Source organism: Balaenoptera borealis, assembly GCF_965194805.1.
Source record: "Balaenoptera borealis genome assembly, chromosome: 6".
NCBI lineage: Eukaryota > Metazoa > Chordata > Mammalia > Artiodactyla > Balaenopteridae > Balaenoptera > Balaenoptera borealis.
Genome location: NC_138863.1, coordinates 43,401,825 through 43,422,357, shown reverse-complemented (window position 1 = coordinate 43,422,357; position 20,533 = coordinate 43,401,825). Strand labels below are relative to the sequence as shown.

At 40.8% G+C, this 20,533-nt stretch overlaps 1 protein-coding gene across 6 annotated transcripts in view; it reads left to right on the top strand.

The window, feature by feature from the left end:
• Positions 1-20,533, top strand: part of MYO1B (myosin IB) — a 179,514-nt gene that overhangs the window by 29,167 nt on the left and 129,814 nt on the right. For all 6 annotated transcript variants that reach the window (XM_082397305.1, XM_082397303.1, XM_082397304.1 and 3 more), the window contains exon 2: positions 1,990-2,133. In XM_082397305.1, coding sequence (XP_082253431.1) covers positions 1,999-2,133 — 135 coding nt within the window. In that variant the 5' untranslated portion in view covers positions 1,990-1,998. The remainder of the gene's footprint in view (positions 1-1,989; positions 2,134-20,533) is intronic.

The following is a 20,533-nucleotide window of genomic DNA, read 5'->3' as shown; positions in this document are numbered from 1 at the left end:
CCAGCTGTCTCCCTGGCTTCTGCTGCATCTCTAGAGAGTGGCAAGTACCCCTACCTCCACCTGGTTTATTTTGAAAGATCTGGCCTAGTTCAAAGTGCGTGAAACCATTCTTGGTACGACTATTGTTGGGTTTTAGCGATACCTGGGACTATTTATTCCAGGTGTACTTGGTATGAAATTAAAAAAAGACATATTAACAAAAAGTTAACCCTGTTTTTCTTCTTTTGAATATTAAATACTTCCTTATTGGTTGCTTTTGTTTATGAGAGAATCTTGCTGCTTCTTCTTGGTCTCTTTTTTTGGCTTTTCAGTGCACACTTGAAAAAAAAATGTTTTTTAATGGGTCAGAAATAAAGAATGTGTTTGGATTCATAGAAATCATTAATAATTAATAATAAAGAATTATGTAATTCCCAGTCTTTCCCAGTTCTCTTTAAAATAACCCAACTAAATGTAGTTTCTTTTGCCTCTAAGAGACCTACTAGATGTTCTAGACTAGAATAGAGTACATTTATTTAAATTGCTAAGTCTTAAGCAAGAAGACTGACCTTTATAAGATATAGGATGCTTGAGTGACTCCTTCATAGAAAGAATTAAACGTACTCCCCTCTCAGTATTAGGGGCATGAATATATGTGAGTATTTATTAGTATTCTGAAATATTATTTAGTATTAGTGTACTAAAGTTAAACAGAATTGACTTCTGCATTGGAAGCATTTAGAGGGAATGGCCCAGATGAATTTAGTTCTACATCCTGATGATATTAGAGAAAGCAACATAGCGCACACACACACACACACACACACACACACACACACACACACACATCTCGCCACACCACACCCCACCACGCCACACCACACACACTCTCCTAAATTCAGATGGTTGAAAGAATTTCAGTACTCTTGACGGTGATCAGATTTGAAGTCTTGGGCATTTAACATTCTGCTCTTGGGTGGCACCATCCACTTTAGAGTGGGAGTCCAGTGCTGCCTTTGCAGTGTGCCTGTGTTTTCCACTTGGTAGGCTTTCACATTGAGCTAAAGGGAAACTAGTATTTCTGGTCTGTTCGTTGCATGTTAATTCGATTTTGCTGTTCTAGCGGTGTGTCTGTTGGAATGAGCATTGAGAATATTGAGGTCACTCTTGGCAGGTTATATCATATAGACAACCTCTGATTTTCAAGTGGGGTGTACTATTTTCTTTATAAGTCAGTGTTGACTCCTGGAATGAAATTTCTCCCCATAGGTGTAGTGTTATAAGTGGTGATTTAAGTTCTTTTAGCACAAAATGTAACACACTCCTAATTAACCATAAGCAGGATTTCTTAATCTCTCTGAGCTTCCTTATCTTAAAATGGGGACAATGGTAACAACCTACCTCATAGAGTTGTGAGGATTAAATTAATTAATGCATGGAAAGTTCTTGATACAGCATCTGCTATGTGGCAGAAGTACTCAGTAAATGTTAGCATCATTTTTTAAACATTATTTCCTGGGAAATGGCATTCTGCATTTCATCATGGAATACTGGGGGATGCCGTCTTCGGGCAGCAGGTTCCTGTGGGTTCAAGTCTGACGTTGGTAGGCAAGGGCTAGTGGAAAGGGGTGGGTTGGGTTCTCTTGCTAGAGCTTTGCAACTTCTGGTTGGGGAGAGGAGATGGTCTAAAGAAGAAAACGGCGACCCTGGCTTCCTAGTGGCTCTTTCTGTAGATGGACTTTGCTTGGGTTGATGACTGGGAGGGAGGTTTGTTTGTGGCAGCAGGTTGGCAAGTGGGGCTTCTAGCAGCTTGGCAGTGACTGCAGCTCCCGCAGAGTCTTCTGACGTAAGTTTTGGGGGCGGGTGTGGGGGCTGGGGCGGGTTACGACATTGGTGAGGCAGGTGAGGGCCATTTGGAACTAGTAGTGTTTCATTTCTCCATTGGTGCTAAGAACCCATCTGAAATAATCTTGCTCATTTAAATTGTCCCCCTTTCCCTCTTTCTTACAGCAAGAGACTATGGCCAAAATGGAGGTGAAAACGTCACTTCTGGACAATATGATTGGAGTTGGAGATATGGTTCTTTTAGAACCTCTCAATGAGGAGACCGTCATCAACAACCTCAAGAAACGCTTTGACCACAATGAGATATATGTGAGTGTGCATGGGAGGTCATCTGGGGGGTTTAGACTTTGCATTTTGTGGCACAGAGCTGGCTTTTCTTCCTTAGACTCTTCTCTCTTTTTTCTGTTTGTTTATTGGAGTCCAGAGGTATTTGCTTATACCCTCAGAAAGAGTTTTGGGTTTGCTCATTTGGCACGTGAGTAATATCGCATTAGAGTCGAGTGAGTTTGCTTTCCACACGGTGTTTGTAGAGGGCTGACTATGCAGAGTGTTGCCCTGGATGTCGGGGGTGTTCTAAAACAAGTGGAAGACTCAGTTCTGCCCTCGGAGGAACATGTATTCAGGAGGAAGTTTGAAATCCCAGCCGTCTTCTTGGATACCTTCATAAGATTAGCAGCCTGACCTTGGAGAAGCTACTCATTAAGATGCAAGGCAGTGAACCGTCAAAAAAGACATAAACCTTCTTAACATTTGTAGTTAGTAGAGACAGGAGCAAATTACCAGATACGAATATGTGTTCGGTCCCTGGAGATTTGGGAATAGTCGTGTCCTGCTATACAAAAGTATCATGTCAGACACAAAAATGAAAACATATAAATATATACAGTAATAGAAATTTTATGTTGTAAAAATTCTTTATAAAGGATTTCATAGTGTTACTCTATCAAGTTTGTTAAATATATTTAAAACATGAGTAAAAAATGCTTTATATATAGCTTTTCAGGAATTTGCATAAAGCACAGAAATTTGCATCTGTTCAGGTAGAGACATGTTAACTAAACCAAGGAGATGAAGCATTGATTCCCTGTACCAGCAGCTGAGAAGGAAGCGGATGGATTGGGTGGAAGTAGTTTTAATAGCTTCTGACTCGCTTCTGAGTTCTTTTCCCCGCATTTTGTAGTGTATCTGTGTCTAGATATGAATTAGATTACTGGGGCCATGCTTCATGTTTTTCTGTCTATCAGTGTGGGGACAAGAGGAGGAAATATAAGTAAATAAAACGAGAGAACGTAACTGATTATAACTTTGTGGAGCTAACATATTTTTAAAAATTATATGCGAAGCTATATTTTATGTTGCCTATAGCTTTCCTTTCCAGATAGGCGATCATGTTTCAAGGATAATTTTGGATAATTAATTCTTTTTTTTTTAATTTATTTATTTTATTTTTGCCTGCACTGGGTCTTTGTTGCTGCGTGTGGGCTTTTCTCTAGTTGAGGCGAGCGGGGCCTATTCTTCATTGCGGTGCATGGGCTTCTCATTGCGGTGGCTTCTCTTGTTGCAGAGCACGGGCTCTAGACGCGCGGGCTCAGTAGTTGTGGCACGCGGGCTCAGTAGTTGTGGCCCACGGGCTCTAGAGTGCAGGCTCAGTAGTGGTGCACGGGCTTAGTTGCTCCGCGGCATGTGGGATCTTCCCGGACCAGGGCTCGAACCCGTGTCCCCTGCATTGGCAGGCGGATTCTTAACCACTGCGCCACCAGGGAAGCCCGGATAATTAATTTCTTAATGAAATAGGAGTCACCATCTGGGAACTGAACTTTCATTCTTTCTTGATTTGATTGTTGGAGGTAGGGGGAGGTTGACAGTAACCTGAGATATATGGATACTGCTTTGGAATATTAATTTGGTAACTGGCTACTAAACTAACTAAGAGATGTAGTTATGTAAACTGCTGATTCAGATGGAAGAAGTATAAAACGCCATTGCTGTAGAGCAGGTGAGAGGTGTTGTTTGGTTTGGCAGTGAGGCCCCGTGTCACCTTTCCTCAAAGTGTAGCAGTTCAGTTTTCAGGTGGGAAAACCTCATGGTTCTGCAGCTTTAATTGAAAATGTGGTCTGATAGCAAATAAAAGACAGACTTTAAACATTGGTCTTTGAGATGGAGATAGGAGGCATCAGATATATCCTAACCGACGTTGGCTGATCATTTTTCTTTCTGGCTCTAAGAGGCACAATTCACTTTCAGCTGAATTGAGAATAGGATGGAGAGTAGAACATTACATGCATTCAAATACCTGATTTGTTGTGCCCACTAAAAATAAAAGAATCTCCTTTTTAACAAAATGTCAAGTGTTAACATTCATGAGTATTTAGCAGACTAACTCTCTGGGTTTCAGCCTTACATGATTTTATTTTCTGACTATTTTAGGAATGTTCTTTCTGGTATGAAACAAAAGCAGAAAATTGCTTTCTGCTTCCAGATATTCATATAATTAATGTTTTCCGTGTTACTTTGGGACTATCATTTCCATGAGATGTGTGCCTTCATTTTGTAACTTTAAACACACATCATATTGGAGGATTGGGCATTCTCTATTTTAAGCAAAAAAGAAAAAAAAAAACAGCTTATAGGGTAATATGTGTAGTATGATCTTATTTTTTTTAATGGGGGTTTATGGATGTGTACATATGTTTGTATATTTGTATGAACATAGAGAAAGCCATGCTAACTTTAGTGCCATGCTAACTTTAGCATGGGTGGATTTAGGCATGCTAACTTTAGTGGGGTGGGTTGGGATATGGGGACGGGGAAGAGTTATTACTCTCTTAGACCTCAGTATTATAGGACTTGTTAAGTCAAGTATGTATTGGTTTTGTAATTGTTAAAAAATACTGTACAATAAATTTGATTACCCCACCTTTGTAACCCCACATGATGTATATACTACCCTTGGGAAATCTGTTTCTGGCCCTTATTCTGATAATCCTCCTTCTTTGCTTTTCTTCTTGGGTTGCTTAAAATTGTTCAGCTGATGGCAAAGGCCAAGTTAATGACATACAATATTTTACTATCTTGTATTTCACTTTGTTTTGTAATTCTTTCCCAGGAAGAGAAGGTACAGTTTTTAAAATTTTTTTATTATTTAGTCTCTGTTGTAGTCTCATAGCTTTACTTTATCCTATAAAAGTGTGTGATGGTCTCGAGTGATCCATCACGCAAACATACTGAACAGTCATTTGTATGTTCAGAAGCCGTGGTTGATAAGGGGGCCTGTGAACAGAGGGACGCTTGGCTCAGACTTTAGAACTCTGGCTGTACCCAGAGCTTTTGCAGCCTCTTGTGTGAGCCAGCTGTAGGTCAGGGGACCCTGTTCTTCCAACCTGCCCCCCACCCCCCGGCTTTCACCACCGTATCTAGAGGTAAGAAATAGTCCCTGCCTTCACAGAGTTCTCACAAGATAAGAGTTATCAACTCTCTAGAGCATTTATAACCCCTAGTGATCCTCTGTATCTCCAGCCAGCTGAATCTGGAAGTGGAATCCCTGGTGATCCTGTCGTACTAAACCTGAAGCTCTGGGTAGGCCAATGAGTCACACGTACTCCTCAAACTACTGACTGTGGCCAGGTGACCAGAATGAGCTGAATGGCTTAAGAAAATGATGTCTACTCCTAGGATTGGGGGAGGGTCAGTTTTTTCCAAAGTAGATGGGTTGTGTGTAAGTAGGTTGAATACTCTACTAAATATCTCTGTCAGCGTGTTAGGAAGGGGGAAGGGGAGTGGATGCTGATGAGGCCCTCTGCTGTAACCCCCTCACAGGCTTGGTAGGGAATTCTATAGTGAAGTGGTTTTATTGGTGTTGCTACCATGCTGAAGGATACGTTCCATGAGAAGCATTTATGATTGGAATTCTAAGCTTCAGGTGCACCCAAAGGCATGCTTCTCAAGACTTTTCTCCTGGAGAACTCCTTATGGTAGAGAAGAGTAGGGACTTCCCTGGCGGTCCAGGGGTTAAGACGCCACACTTCCATTGCAGGGAGCACAGGTTCAGTCCTTGGTCAAGGAGCTAAGATCCCGTATGCCGCATGGTGTGGCCAAAAAAAAAAAGAGGAGAAGAGTAAACAGGTCCCTGGGGTGGGTAGTTGAAGTCTGTCCACTTTAGGGAAATACTTTTGAAATCTTTGCTTCCAAAGTCATTCAGAGTTTTATTCTATTCTGTAATGCATATCATATGGTTTTGTTTTAATCTACTCTACTCTTTGCAGCCCTTCTTTGAATATGAAGTATTTTTGGTGCTGACAAGTAGTTGTAGTTTGTTTTCTATCTGAATTGTCAGGTTGGGGATCATCTAGATATAAGAGGTCTGAATTAGTCCAATTTTAGGATCTTATGTTAGACTACTTGTAGTTCTAAGAGGACTGCTTTGAAAGTCTAGTAAAAATTGTCTTGATTTTTAGAAGTTGGTACTAGAATTAGGATCCCCATCAAAATAGGATCCAGTACTTTTACGAAAGATAGTAAAGTGCATGCTTCAGGATTATGTCTTCTTTGCTTTGAGTTGGGTTCACACACTTGTTTAAAAAGCCCAGAGTTGGTTCAACACCCTGTCTGTAGCCGGGCAGAGTCTCTAAATCTGAGACAGTTCCAGATGTTGATGTGGTCCTTGCGGGAAGGCTGTTCCATTGGAGATGGAGGAGGATCAGGTAAGAATAGATAGAGGGAATGTTGGCCCAGTGGGGTAACACGCAGGGTCAGAGACTGTTTGCTTTGATTCCTCTCTCTTGGCCAAGTGCAGTGCAGGCTGGGCCCAGCTGCAGGACGTGCTCCAGCAGTCTCTGTGGGGTCAGTGGTGGGAAATGCTGGTTGTGACATTCCTAAGCGCCGCTCTTCTGTATTCTTTCTGTCCTTTGTCAGAGCTTCTTCTGGCCTCCCCACCCCCGTCCACAGCCAGATGGGATGGTGGCAGGATTTCATGTGAACTTGGTATGCAGGAGACCCAGCCAGATGTGATTCTGTTTTTAGGGTGACTGGTCAGGACTGTGGTTCCGTTCAGGAACAGGAAAGCTGCAATTTAAGCAAGAACAAGGCCCAGGGCAAATTTGGAAACTAAAGAACCAAGGTGTCCATTCTCTGACAGGAAGTATTTTTGGTACTAACGAGTAGATTTAGTTTGTTTTCTATCTGAATTGTCAGGTGGGGATCATCCAGATGTAGAGGTCTGAATTAGTCCAATTTTAGGATCTTAAGTTAAACTACTTGTAGATGTAAGAGTGACTGCTTTGAAATTCTAGTAAAAATTGTCTTAATTTTTAGAAGTTGGTAGTAGAATTAGGATCTCCATAAGGATGGGATCCAATACTCTTATGAAAAATATTCAAATGTAAGTACAATATATTTGGTTTAAAATATTGGAAAGTAAATGAAAATAATACTAGTTAACATTTATTTGACTAATAATAGAAAAGGAAGGTGCTTATATTGATATCCTCGGATAAGAGGTAGAGAGTAGACCAAGGGTCCCTGCTTTGCTTCTCTTATCTGCCTTAACTCAGGGACAGGCAGGAAAGAGTTCCTTGGTCGGGGCTGGAGGTGGTCTTCGGGCTCTCTGTCTTTTCCTACTTAGAATTTTATATGAAACGCTCAGAGGACAACTAGTACTGCTAAGAATAGCCCTTCTGAGCTGAAGATTCAGTAAGTTTTGTGACCCTTTAGAGCTTCTTTTAGAATAAACAGTTATATTGTGGAAACACAGGAAAAAATAATTTGGAAACTGTTTGAAACAACCAATGAGATTATAAGTAAAATATGTAAATTTTTTATGCACCCAAGTCAGCCTCAAAATTATATTTAAGGGTGCTGGCTGAGCACAATAAATGGGGTAAACATAAAAAAAAATACTAGTTAACATTTATATATTTATTTGAAGTGTCAAAACCACTTTTCATTTGTATACATGAAAATTCCTACCTTTTGGGGATAACATTATTCCTGAGAATTTAATATGAATGGTGTATTAGTTTTCTCTTGCCGCAGAATAGATTGCCCCAAACTTAGTGACTTAAAATAACATACGTGTATTATCTGACTCTTTCTGTGGGACAGGCATTCAGGCATGGCTTAGCTGGGTCCTCTGTTTGGGGTCTCACCAGGCTGTCATCAAGGTGTCAGCCAGGACTGCAGTCTTGTTAGGGGCTCGGCCCTTTTCCAAGCTCACGGGGCTGTTGGCAGAGAGCAGGGCTGGAGCTCATATGTCCAGCTTAGTGTTATTCCTACCCAGATGTTCTCTAAATTTTTTCTTTTTAAAATTTCCTTTAAACAGCCTTAAAAAAATTACACAAGTAACAAATGCTTTTGGAAAAAAAAAATGAGATAGCATAGGGATACATAACATAAAAATGTAATTTTCTTATCTCAGCCTTAAAAAAATTACAGCCTTAAAAAAATTACACAAGTAACAAATGCTTTTGGGAAAAAAACATAACATAAAAAGGTAATTTTCTTATCTCGGTACCCCAGTCCCATTTCCAGAAGTAATGGTAGTTGGGTGCGTCATCTTCCAGATTATGTAAATTTGATTAAAAATTAAATTTTTTTGGTTTTAGAGTTGGAAGTAGAAGGTTCTCCTTCATCTAGGTGGATGGGCCTTTACCCAGAGAACCCAGGCCCAGCAAATTTGAGTGAAACAAGAACCTTCTTTAATGCCACCTCCTCTCCCACCTTGACTAAGTAGGGGAAGGAAGACAGACTCCTGAGCTGGTGAAATGAAATGCCTAGACTTGACTGTGTATGAGGGGTTCACCAAATGCAGACTCAGCCTGCGTGGGTCGTTGAAAAGGTGGACAATTAAGGAAACATGGAGAACAAATTGTGTGTGTTTTCAAGAGTGTAGCTTTGGTTTTTGGAATGGAGTCACAGCGTTAGGGGGCTAGATAGAGCTGGGGAACTACAGCAGATCATGAGGCTGTTGTGTCTAGTTTCGGAGCACAGTCTATCTCTTGGACAGTTTTGTAATACTTTTCAAAACAATCATTTTTGGTAAAAGCTTGCCAGTTTCAACCTGTCCAAGCTCCCTTAAAACCTTTGGTGATTGGAAAAATTCTTCCTCTTAGAACTTGCAAAATGGCACGAGTTTATCTGTTATCTGCCAAGCTTAGGGAGTTCATGCAGGCACTATATAGTACTTGATATATTTGAATAATATTTATAATATATTAATTTAAATGTTCTGATTGAAGCCATACTTGAAGTTCAATTCGGAGGAAATTAAGGCCCAACTTCAGGTCTGCAGAGGTGGCATCTTTTGGTGGCAGTGTGGTGGGTACTAGGAAGCAAAGACCTGAGCTCCAGTCCTGGCTCTGTTACTTACCATCTATGAGACCTGGAACAAGTACTTTAACTCCTAGGAGCCTGTTTTCTTATTGGTAAAATGATAAACAATGACAGTTAACACATATTCAGTCCTTATTGGTACAATATGCTATTCTAAGCACTTTACATGTACTTGTTTATTTAAGTTTTACTAGAGTCCTATGCACTGTAGGTTTTCAAATTATCTTCATTTTACATATGAGGAAACTGAGGCTCAGAAAGGCTAAGTAATCTGTCCAAGGTCACCCAGCGAGTAGGTGATGGAGCTGGGATTCATATCCAGGAAGTCTGGCTCTGTAGTTCATGCTCTTAATAATGGTCCTGCTAAGTTTACGCAGTTACCATGTGCATCAGTGATACCGCTAATAGGGAAGCATTCTCAGCCTACAAAGTGCTGTTCAACATAACTGAGTATGATATGGAAGAGTGTATAGGTTTTGGAGCAAGGCAGCCTCAACAACCCAGACGAATAATTGAAGTGATAATCCGTATTCCTGCCACATGTTGAGTTAGCATTCAACAGTGCAGTGAACTAGTGTGACAGGGAACAAGGGCATTCAGTTCTAAAGTCCTAGGTGCTCTCTAGTCAAAGACAAGTGATAGCAACCGTTAGGATGGTGTGTTCCTCTCTGGAAGGTGGGAGACGATCTTGGGAGGAGATGAGTTTTCATCCTGTTCACTGGATGGCAGGTGACTGATAGCTGCACAAGGTCCTTTACCTTTAAGAGCACATAGTAGAGGGACTTCCTCCCTGGTGGTCCAGTGATTAAGACTCCGCGCTTCCACTGCAGGGGACACAGGTTTGATCCGTGGTTGGGGAACTAAAAGCCTGCGTGCCGCAGGGCACAGCCCGAAAAAAAAAAAAAAAGCACAGAGTAGAGGAGGAAGAAGCAATTCACCACAAGAGCCTGTGGCTAATTCATGCAGCTGATTCAGCCCTCCCCTCTACACACACATCTCTTTCTGCTCTTACATCTATAGTACAGATAAGTATTAATGATAATCCTAATTTCTAAAGAGAGGCTGTTTTGTGCATCCAACTCTGTTGTGGTGTATTGAGCAAGGCATGGGCCTTTGGCAGAGAGACCAAGGTTGTATCTTGGTCACTCACAACCACTGTGACCATTGAAGTAATTGAGGGTCAGTTCTCTCATCTGTAAAATAGGTGTCATGATGCTTATCTTGTATAGTTGTTTTGGAGATTAAGGGGCATTTTAGCCCGGTGCTTGACATATAGTTGGAATGGAGTACCTGTTCTGGGCCATGACCATCTGAAAAACTTGGAAACCCAGCATGACTTTTCTTCAAGATTTCAGACCCTGAGCTTTTCTTATAATTAGAATTTTCTCTCTCTCTCCTTCCCTGACTCTCTCGTTGCTTCTCCCCTCCCTCCCGTTTTCCCTACCCCCTCCTACTTTGGTATTCATTACACAGATTTCATTTTTGTTGGATTACTACTTTCAATTAGCCGCATAATATTATTTTCAAGACTTGTAGCTGGTAGCATAGCTGTAACACAGGACCTCTCTGTACCTTAGTTAAGAGCCTCTTATTAGGTCTGGAGAATGATACATATTTGGAAAATACTTGTTCCTTACAGAGTTTATACTTGAACGAAGATAAGGTAGTATTGTGTTATCCTGCTCTGAAATAAAGGCTGCCCGAGGTGATATTTTTAGCCGGTGTTTCGGCGTGGCATGGAACTCATATATAGTTCTTTAATTCATAGTCTGAAATGACTGGCAGCACAGGAACAAAGGATTATAATATGATGGTAGTTAAGGCATGTCTCAGACTAGACTGCCAGGGACCATGCCTGACAAGCTTGCCTGATCTAAGGCCAGTGATTTAGCACAGCATAGCTAAAAAGATGAATAGGGCTTGAATCTCTCCTCAAACTTTGAGTTGAGAAATACTGAAAAAAAATAAAATATCAACAGAAGCAGATGCCAGCAGTCATGATGTGGTGAGGCCATGATGGGCCACGTGTAGGCAGAGACTGTGAATAAGAGTCTTTGCAACAGGCTAGCTTTGGAGTAGAAAGTGAGAAGACCAGTCAGTAGCAGGCCCAGAGGAAGCAGAAACATGAGCAGGGGATGAGCACATTGATAGTGGGACTGGAAAGGAAGTCTTCACAAACTTGTGTTGCTTTGTTCCATAATGTGGCCTCACAGCCATGCATACTCACTTTTGGGTCCCAGCTTTTCTTGTAGCTCGGTAATGGGTTCTTCAGGGGGTTCCTGGGTATGTGATTATCACAGTAAAACCTTCAGTACTTGATGTAACTTGAGGGCATCTCTTTGCCCAGCAGCTGACAGAGCCTGACAAATCATACTTCTCTATTCTTGCATCACAGACCTTGGTGTAGAGCTTTGGCGTGAAACTGCCCCTGCCACTACTTGTGAGACCTTGGGCAAGTCTTTGAAACCTTCTAATGCCTTTAGTTTCTTCCTCTGTGAAAATTAGGCTGTCATTATTGGTTATATGTATCACAAATCTGTTCTTAGATGGGGGTGTGAGGTGTATGTCTGAATTCCACTGTTTTAGATTTAAGACCCAGATAGAAGCCTAAATTGGTTAATTGACCTTATGTTTATAATTTTTCACTTAGGCAGTTTTTCACAATTTTGAACTGTGTCTGAAAAACCAACCAGAGCGTATGGTAGACCAAACTGTGTCTTTAAAAAACCAATTAAGACAAAAGCCCTCTTCAGGGGAATTTGGGAAATCTTACAGATGTCTAAATTAAAAATGCTGCGATACATAATGTCTTGATGCCTTGTGATCAAATTCCCAGGATCCGAGACCCAAGAAGAGGGTAAATTCCTCTGTGTGAAGTGAATAGCATGTTGTCATTTCTGAAGATTCCACCAGCTTGTCTTGTATAGCCGTTTTCTCAGTATCCCAGGCTTTTCCTACTAGCTTCATTAAGACCGTACGTACCTCATGTGCCCCTCTGATAACTCATCCATTCCCTGTATACAAAGAGCATTTGGTAAGACTTCAGCATCATAGGACTCCTGCATGAACTTAGCTGAGATACTAACATGTATTGTAGGCTTTTGAGTCCTGATTTGGCTATTTACTGTGGCCAAAAATTCCAGTAGAGCCAAACTCACAGTAGGTAATATTTATGAGATGCTTGCTATGTGTCAGGTGGTTCGTGCTTTAACACACAATCTCATTTAATCCTCAGATTAGACAGGAGGAACCAGTATCGTCCTCCTTGTCCAGATAATGAAACTGGGATTTGGAGAGGTTCAGTAATGTGCCCAGGTTCACACAAAACTGAAAAACTTTGCCAGATAACTTGGAGCTAAGGTTTACACAATATTTCAAATACATTTGAAGCCTTGTCATACTGTATGACATAGACTGTGAGCAAAGAGCTCAAAAACACTTAAGTCAGGATGACTTGGGTTCAAGTTCAGTCAGTTTCATCATCTAACCCCCTCACCCCACACACTGACTTTTACTTCAAAACTGCTCTCAGACTGAAGCTCAGACTCCTCTCTCTGACATTTGAGGCTGTCTGAAATTTGATTCCAGTCTTACTTTCTAAGCTATTACTCACAGGAGGTCTTTGCTTGAGGCAAGCTGTTTCATCCCCTGTGTCTGAAATGTGGTTGGGTGGGCCTTTAGGCTGCTGTCCATGTTTTAATCCATGTTATAGCCTGTGTAGAATTTCCTTTTTTTTTTTTTTAAGGCTGAATAATATTCCCTTGTATCTGTACACCATACTCTGTTTACCCATTCATCCGTCAGTGGGCACTTGTGTTACTTCTACCTTTTGGCAGTTGTGAACAGTGCTACAGTTGAACCTGGGTGTACAGATATCTGCTTTGAGTCTCTAGCAATTCATACTTTAAAAAAATACATTTTGAAGAATACAACTATCCTAGCAAAAATTTTTTAAAAAGGGCAGGGTTCAGCTATGACCTAAAAACCGGACTCTCATATGCTGCTCTTTGGTGGAATGTTACTTTATCCGAATCTTGCCCGTCCTTTTAGACCTGCCCAAATTCTGTGACTTCTCTGGAGCATTCTTGGACCTCTGCAGTTGATAGTGACCTTTCCTTCGTTTAAACCCAAAGCACTCCTTTAGGCAGTAAGAAAAGAAAGAAGACTAATGCACTCATTTAGCTAAGAATCACTTAAATCCTGTTTCCTCTGTTTTTGTGTCTACGGTGGTTAACCCTTAAATTTTATGTTTTATGATATAAAAGTCTCACCTCCTAAGCTCTATTATAGTCTCCCAGGGGCACAGGCCACAGGAGTGTCCTGTATTTTCACTATGCCTAAATGATGTTTTGCATAAAGAAGTCTCTTGATAAATTTGTTGCTTGCTTGTTAAATGGTTGTAGCCTAAATTCAGGCAAGGAAATCAATGCGGTTGTGCAGCCGCGTGAAGGGTTATTTTTACCTGAGTCCTGATCCATCCTGGATTTGAACTATTATTACTTTAGAGGTGAAAGAAACATGGCTTGGAGACTGGGACTTGGAGAACTCCAACATATTCTTGAATATTTTTTGATGACATTTTAGACTAAATAATTAGCATTAAGTAAGGTATTTAAATAAACATTACCTGTTGCATTGCCACCTTCCTGATTCATTTCTCTGAAGTTAAAGGGTGATTGTGACACAACGTCTTGCATTTCTTCAAGAGGTAGGCACAACTTTATGTGCTGGGATAAACATTGAAAAAAAAATTCTTTTCTGTTGAGATAAAAAAATTTCCCTGTAACTAGGAGATCTTTTCTCCCCCTTTCTTTTTTGTTTATTCCTGGTGGTGTAAGGATTTCAGCATTCTGCAGATAGTCAAAAGGGAGGCTTCTGCCCAACAGAGTAGCTCTCTGTTATACAAAGGCGAAGACGCCCGTGTAAGGCGTTGTACAACACAAGTTGCTGTGTTGAGGTGTTCCTGGCCACTTTTTGCCAAAGCTTTCCAGGCCTGACAGCATGGCTTGTGTGCTCTAATGAAAAGAGAACAGATTCTTGGCTCCTTGTCCTGATTCCACTTTTGTTAGATAATGTGGTCATACCACTTAACTTCTTTGTGCTCCATTGTTATGGACATTGAAATGGAGACTTCATTTCTATCTCATGGGGATTTAGGAAGAGTTCAGTAAAAAGGTGCTTCAGAGTGTGTATTATATATCAGAACTTTAATAACCGTGGGGATGAGTTTTTAAGAAACTGCAGTGACTGTAAACAAATCGCTAAAAGTCGTTCTGAAGAAAATAAGAAGCTGGTAGATAGGCAGATGGGATACCTAGTTAGAGTCTCAACAGAGCAGGGGCTTTAAAAATATTTTGGAAGAATTTGATATTTGGAGAGAAGCCTCCAAGTTCTCATTATGGTGAAAAGAAGTCATTATAGGAATTCCTTATGTGTATTTTATGGTTTAGTTATAATTTTATTTTCAATTTCGTTGAAATATAAACTTTCAGGGTTAGGGCTTCTTAAGATCTTAATGTTGCCCTGGGAAGAACTATGATATGAAAGATGTGAAACTCTTGTGACTTTTTTTTTTTTTTTTTTTTTAAGTATTTATTTATTTATTTATGGCTGTGTTGGGTCTTAGTTTCTGTGCGAGGGCTTTCTCTAGTTGTGGCAAGCGGGGGCCACTCTTCATCGCAGTGCGCGGGCCTCTCACTATCGCGGCCTCTCTTGTTGCGGAGCACAGGCTCCAGACACGCAGGCTCAGTAATTGTGGCTCACGGGCCTACTTGCTCCGCGGCATGTGGGATCCTCCCAGACCAGGGCTCGAACCCGTGTCCCCTGCATTGGCAGGCAGATTCTCAACCACTGCGCCACCAGGGAAGCCCTCTTGTGACTTTTTTGTTGTGCACTAACGTTTCGTTTACCTGGCATTGTGGAGGAATGAGTGTACAGTACTGCATAATGGAGATGCACAAAATATTAAAACTGTGCTTCACTATTTAACTTGAAAAAAGTGTTTTTGGTTAGATATCTTTCCAAAATGTATTGCATATGTCTTTGTCGTCGGAAACAGAATACTGTCTCTCTCATTTTGTCCCTTGATTGTTAGGCTGTGTTCTGACTCAGTGCTGTAATGAGGCACTCAGGGCCCACTGAACTGAGCTGTTGGCTCTTATTCTAAACAACTCTTCATTTTTATACTTTTAGAATTATTTTGATCACTTCTTACTCCTTTCTTTGCTTCTCTGTCTCTCTTTTTTATCCTTTTTCTGTCTCTTTTTCCATTAGTGGCCGTTGTTTCTTTGCTTAGGGTGGGAGCTTTTAACCTGGTATTTCAACTGTATGCAAACTTTTATGTGCATATTATACGTGTGTTTTTTGGGGGGAGAAGGTTCATAGCTTTCATTGGCCTCTCAAAGCCATCAACAACTAGAAAAAGATTAAGAAGTGCTCTGTGGCAGTATTTTTTAAACTGCAAGCTTCAGCCATTAAGTGATGAAAACCATTTAGTGGGTTAGGACCAGTTTTAAAACATTTTGTAATGAATAGAATTGAACAAAGGATATCAGTCCATTGCACATGATATTTATGATTTTGTGAAACTTATTTCATACATATGTATACACATATGTGTATGTAAATATACACTCAAACACACATACTTGGTTGTGATGAAAATTTTATTTTTTACAGTGAGTCATAGTCAAACATTTGAAACATACTGCCATGAGAAGGCCCCAATTTACAGTTGTTTCCGCTGTTTCTCTGTAGTGTGCTGAGATGCCATATGCCAAGTTTATTATAAATGTGGCTGAAATGAAAGGGTAGCTAGAAGAATTTTCTTTTGTTTTTGAAATGTTCACAGAATTAATTACATAGGACAACTTAAAGGGGAAGGTAAAATAGAAGATAGGCCAACAGTGACACTAGCGTGGTTGCTGCATTTGAAAGTAAAACCTGGTCCTGTGAGCCCTGAGGGTGAAGGCCACAAGCAGTGGTTTTTAACTCTGGTTACACGTTTCTTTTTCTGGGGAGACTGTACGAGACGCAGATGCCTGACCCTTCTCCCGACCATTGAAATAGAATCTCTGAGGATGGGGCTCTGGAAGAACTTTCTTATAGAATGAAATGCGTGGTCCTTGGGTTATGTATCTGTCAGGGACCTTTCCTCTGGCTTCTGGATTGTGGTCTGGAGAGTGGCGGTTGCTGGATGACCATCCTCCAAAAAAAAACTTCAGTTTTCACTGTAATCACAGTAGGAGCACTCGAGTATTATTTGGTTATTCACAAGGCATCTGTTCTGGAATTCTAGAGATATCTGAAATATGAAGACAGGGATTGTTTTGACTTAGGAGTGTTTGTACATTCTTGGTTTAATGTCTGCCCTTGAGAAGTGAAAGATAAACTTGTTAATTGAATATGCCATTTGTAGAAAGGTAGAGCCTTTCCTTTCCCTCTTCCCTTTTCCTTTTCTTCTTGTCCCCTTCCCTTCCCTTCCCTTCCCTTCCCTTCCCTACCCTTCCCTTCCCTTCCCTTCCCTTCCCTTCCCTTCCCTTTCGCCTCCTAGATGTCAGAGGCTGGTTCCGCAGGGTGGTGAGAGTGGAGGCGGCCTTCTGTTGTCAGGGTGGTGTGCACGCTTCAGGACTTGCGGTGCTGTGGGCCCGGAGCATGGAGGTAGTGAACTAGGATGGCCGGGATGGCTAGGAGGTTGTTTCCACTGAGTAAATAAGTACATTGATTGAGCACATCCATCCATCCATCCATCGAGGGTCATGAGAGCCAGACTTGTCTCTGTTGGAGAAGGTAGATAGAACCTAATTGGTAAGTAGTCTTTGCCATTATGAGAAAGGAGGCCTTTTTGGTGTGATCAGCCTATTAGAAGAGCAGGCTCCGGATTCCAGTAGGAGTTGCTCTGTGAGCCATTTGGGACATAGGGACCAGGTAGAATGTGAGCGCAGCCCAGAAGTGGTCTGGCGGGGATGAGCTAAGCTGCTGGAGGCCTTCTGTGGGCTCTCTCACTGGCACCATCCGAGTCCGCAGTAGCTCGTTGGAGCTGGACCCAGTACATACCTCCCTATTATTTCCAGTTGAGTAAGTGAGTGGAATTCTAGGGGGCAAGAGGCGGATCCTCTTTGCTGCTCCCTTTTGTAAAGGTTTACAATGCTTTTCTTTCTTTTGTTTTTTGGGTATTTTTCTCCTTGGCATATTCAGAATAAAAAGGACACATAATGCCCAGCTCTTTTATGCACATACTTAAGTTTAAGAAACTGTGTCTTACCTCCAACTTCTTTATTCCAGTGGTTACTTAATGATTTAGTTTAGGATCCTTTTTAGAGCATGATGCAATAAGAAAATACTGACTTTAAATTGTATACAGTTTCTTGTTAAAAAAATAATGAAGTACGGTCAGCCCTTGGTCTATGGGTTCCTCATCCACAGGTTCAACCAACCACAAATCAAAAATATTCATGGGAAATATTCCAGAGAGTTCCAAAAAGCAAAACTTGAATTTGCCATGAGCCAACAATTATTTACATAGCATTTACATTGTATAAGGTATTATAAGTAGTCTAGAGATGATTTAAAGTACACGGGAGGGCAGATGTGTGTAGATTACATGCAAATACTATGCTGTTTTATAGAAGGCATCCTTGTTTGAGCATCCTTGGATTTTGGTCAGTCTCTGCAGGTGGTCTTGGAACCAATCCCCCAGGGATACTGAGGGACAAATGTATGTCATTGATAAGTCCAAATGTTAATTGATGTAAAAATGAACTGTCTGGTCACTATTTTTCTGCTCCCTGGAAAGGAGGTTTAATTTGTTATTGCAGTTACTTGAATGTAGAGTAGACAGCTGCCTAAAACTGGAATAGGATTGTAAACTCCACCCAGCCTATCAGCTGCTTCCAGGAGTATCTTTTGTGTCTCAGAGAAAGGAGGCTTGTGACTATGAACATTTGAGTTATTCTGTTGGCAGATGTGGGACTATTTAAATCTTTGACTAATGCACATAGAACCTTCAAGGAAGAAACCCATAAACAGCAAGGGCATGTATCACAGTACAGGACAAACCTACTAGGAGTTCAAGATTAGAGGATGCATATCTGAAACATATAAAGTGGAATGGAGAGGGAGAGCACAGTTTCCTTTACTGTTTGCTTATTCAGATTGATAAACCTTGTCCTGCTTGGCCCTTTTTCTTACGTGTTGAGCCGTGTTGGTGTATCGGTAAGGTAATTGTCGCTGTGTAACCCCCAACCCCAGTTAATTGCATAAAGTAGCGACCATCTATTTGCACACAATTCTCTGGGATAGCAATATAGGCTGAGTTCAGCTTGGTGTGACTTCTGCTGGTCTCACCTGGGATCGTGAATGTGGCTTTAGGCATTCGGTGGCCTAACAGAGGCTGGATGGTTTAGAATGGCCTCACTCATGTGTCTGATGGTTGTCAGGCTGTGTAGTTCAGGCCCTTGTCTTTCTGTGTGACCTCTCCAACAGGCTAGCTCAAGTTCATTTGCATCATGGCTTCTAGCGTCAGTCATAAGGGCGGGGGAGGGGCAACATCCTAATACACAAATGCTCAAGCCCCTGCTTGTATCTCATCTTATAATGTCCCTTTGGTCAAATCAGTCACATAGACAAGTCCAGATTGAAGGGGTGGAGGATAAACTCTGTCTCTTGATAGAAGGAGTGGCAGAGTCAAATTTCAGAGGTTTTGCATATAGGGGTGGTAGGAATTGTTCCAGCCATCTTTGCAAACTGTCTACCACAGTCGGACAAGGAACCCGAGGGTGGAAGGATATAGTTTAAGGGTTTGTTCGGTGGTTACACGTGGCGTATAGGTTTAATAAAATATTAGGCAGTGTATGGCAGTGTACTCGGTATTATATTTCAACAGAAGAATAGTTGTGTGAAAGTGGTTTGTACCATCCATGTTCTTAGTGATGAATGGATCCTGTGCATATTAGTCATTCAGTTAAATATTTATGGGACATTATTCATGGGCCAGCCCTGTTCTAGGTGATAAGAAAACAGCTGGGGGGAAAAGCACACACAATTCAGTATGTATAAAAGTCACGAGTAACAAAGAGAAATTTAAAGCTTAGCAGTGTGGCTTTTGATTTTGGGTTTGTGGCAGCTGAGTTTGTTCTCCATGCAAGAATGCCACACAGGCAGATTTTTATCAAGAATTTAGCCGCCGTGAAATTTGGTTTTAAAGAGCAACTTGGTAACTGGTTTCTCTGCTAACAGCAAATATGTATTTTAATTATTGTATTCAAGAAACTACCTTAAAAAGGGAGATTCATGTACTTTTCTACTAAAGAAGGCTGATCTTTCAATCAACGGATATTAAAGGAATAAATCAATTATTGTATTCTCATATCTACCAATCTAAGTAATTCTAGTCTATTAGTTATAAGCTGTTCAGACAGTTATTCAGTCTCTAGCATCTCCCATCTACTTGCCCAGGTGGGTTGGACTGTGAAGAAACCTTTTTGGAAGAGTCTTACCTAAATGGAATGAGTTAAGACACTTGGACTCGTTGCTTGTCAGGCCAGATTTGTCGGGTCCTTAGTGCTAGGGTGTCAGAAATAGACACCCTGATTGCATGGGAGCTGAGAGTTTTTCTTTACAGCAGCAGTCTTATGTACTCTTGCTAAGATTGTATGCTTATAGGATGAAAATACGTATAAAAATGACCTGTTCAGTTTTCCAGGTTGGGGGAAAAAAGTCTTATAATTTAAAAAGTTTTATAATTAAAATAATTGTGACCCATGTTTTGAAAAAAAAATCAGAACATTTCTACTGTTCTGTTTTCTATTCTGTTTGATCTGACAATCTCCTTGAATCCAGTGGTGACAATACTGGAAAAACTTGTTGCTCTAAAAATGTCACCTTTTGTTACATGACCCTGGAAAGGTGGGGAAGTTGGAAGTGACTTTTTTCTTTCTCCTTTCCTTTCTTTTTTTTCACCTTTTTATTAAGAAAACTTTTTATCACTGACATATGTTTGTTAGCACCCCCCTTCCCCCCCACCAGCCATCTTTATAATGTTGAAACTGAAAGGAAAAATGGAGCTAAGATGAGTTACAGTTAAGTGACTTTTGCTTGTGGCATTGCGCTAGTCTTTGTACAAAATGACCTAAACCAACACTGCTCTTGCTGCCAGGAATTTAAGATCGAAATGGAAAGGAAGATAACTAGTGTTCTGGTTTGCAGTGTGAGAGCGTTACTGTCTGTTAAAATAGGAACATTGATCCCTCTGAGAGTACATTTAAATTCTACCTTAAATTTAAATTCAACATGAAATGTACTATCTTTCAGCAAGTACATTTAAATTCTGATATTAAAGTCCACTAGCTATAACATGAAATGATTTTGTTTGAATACCCAAGCG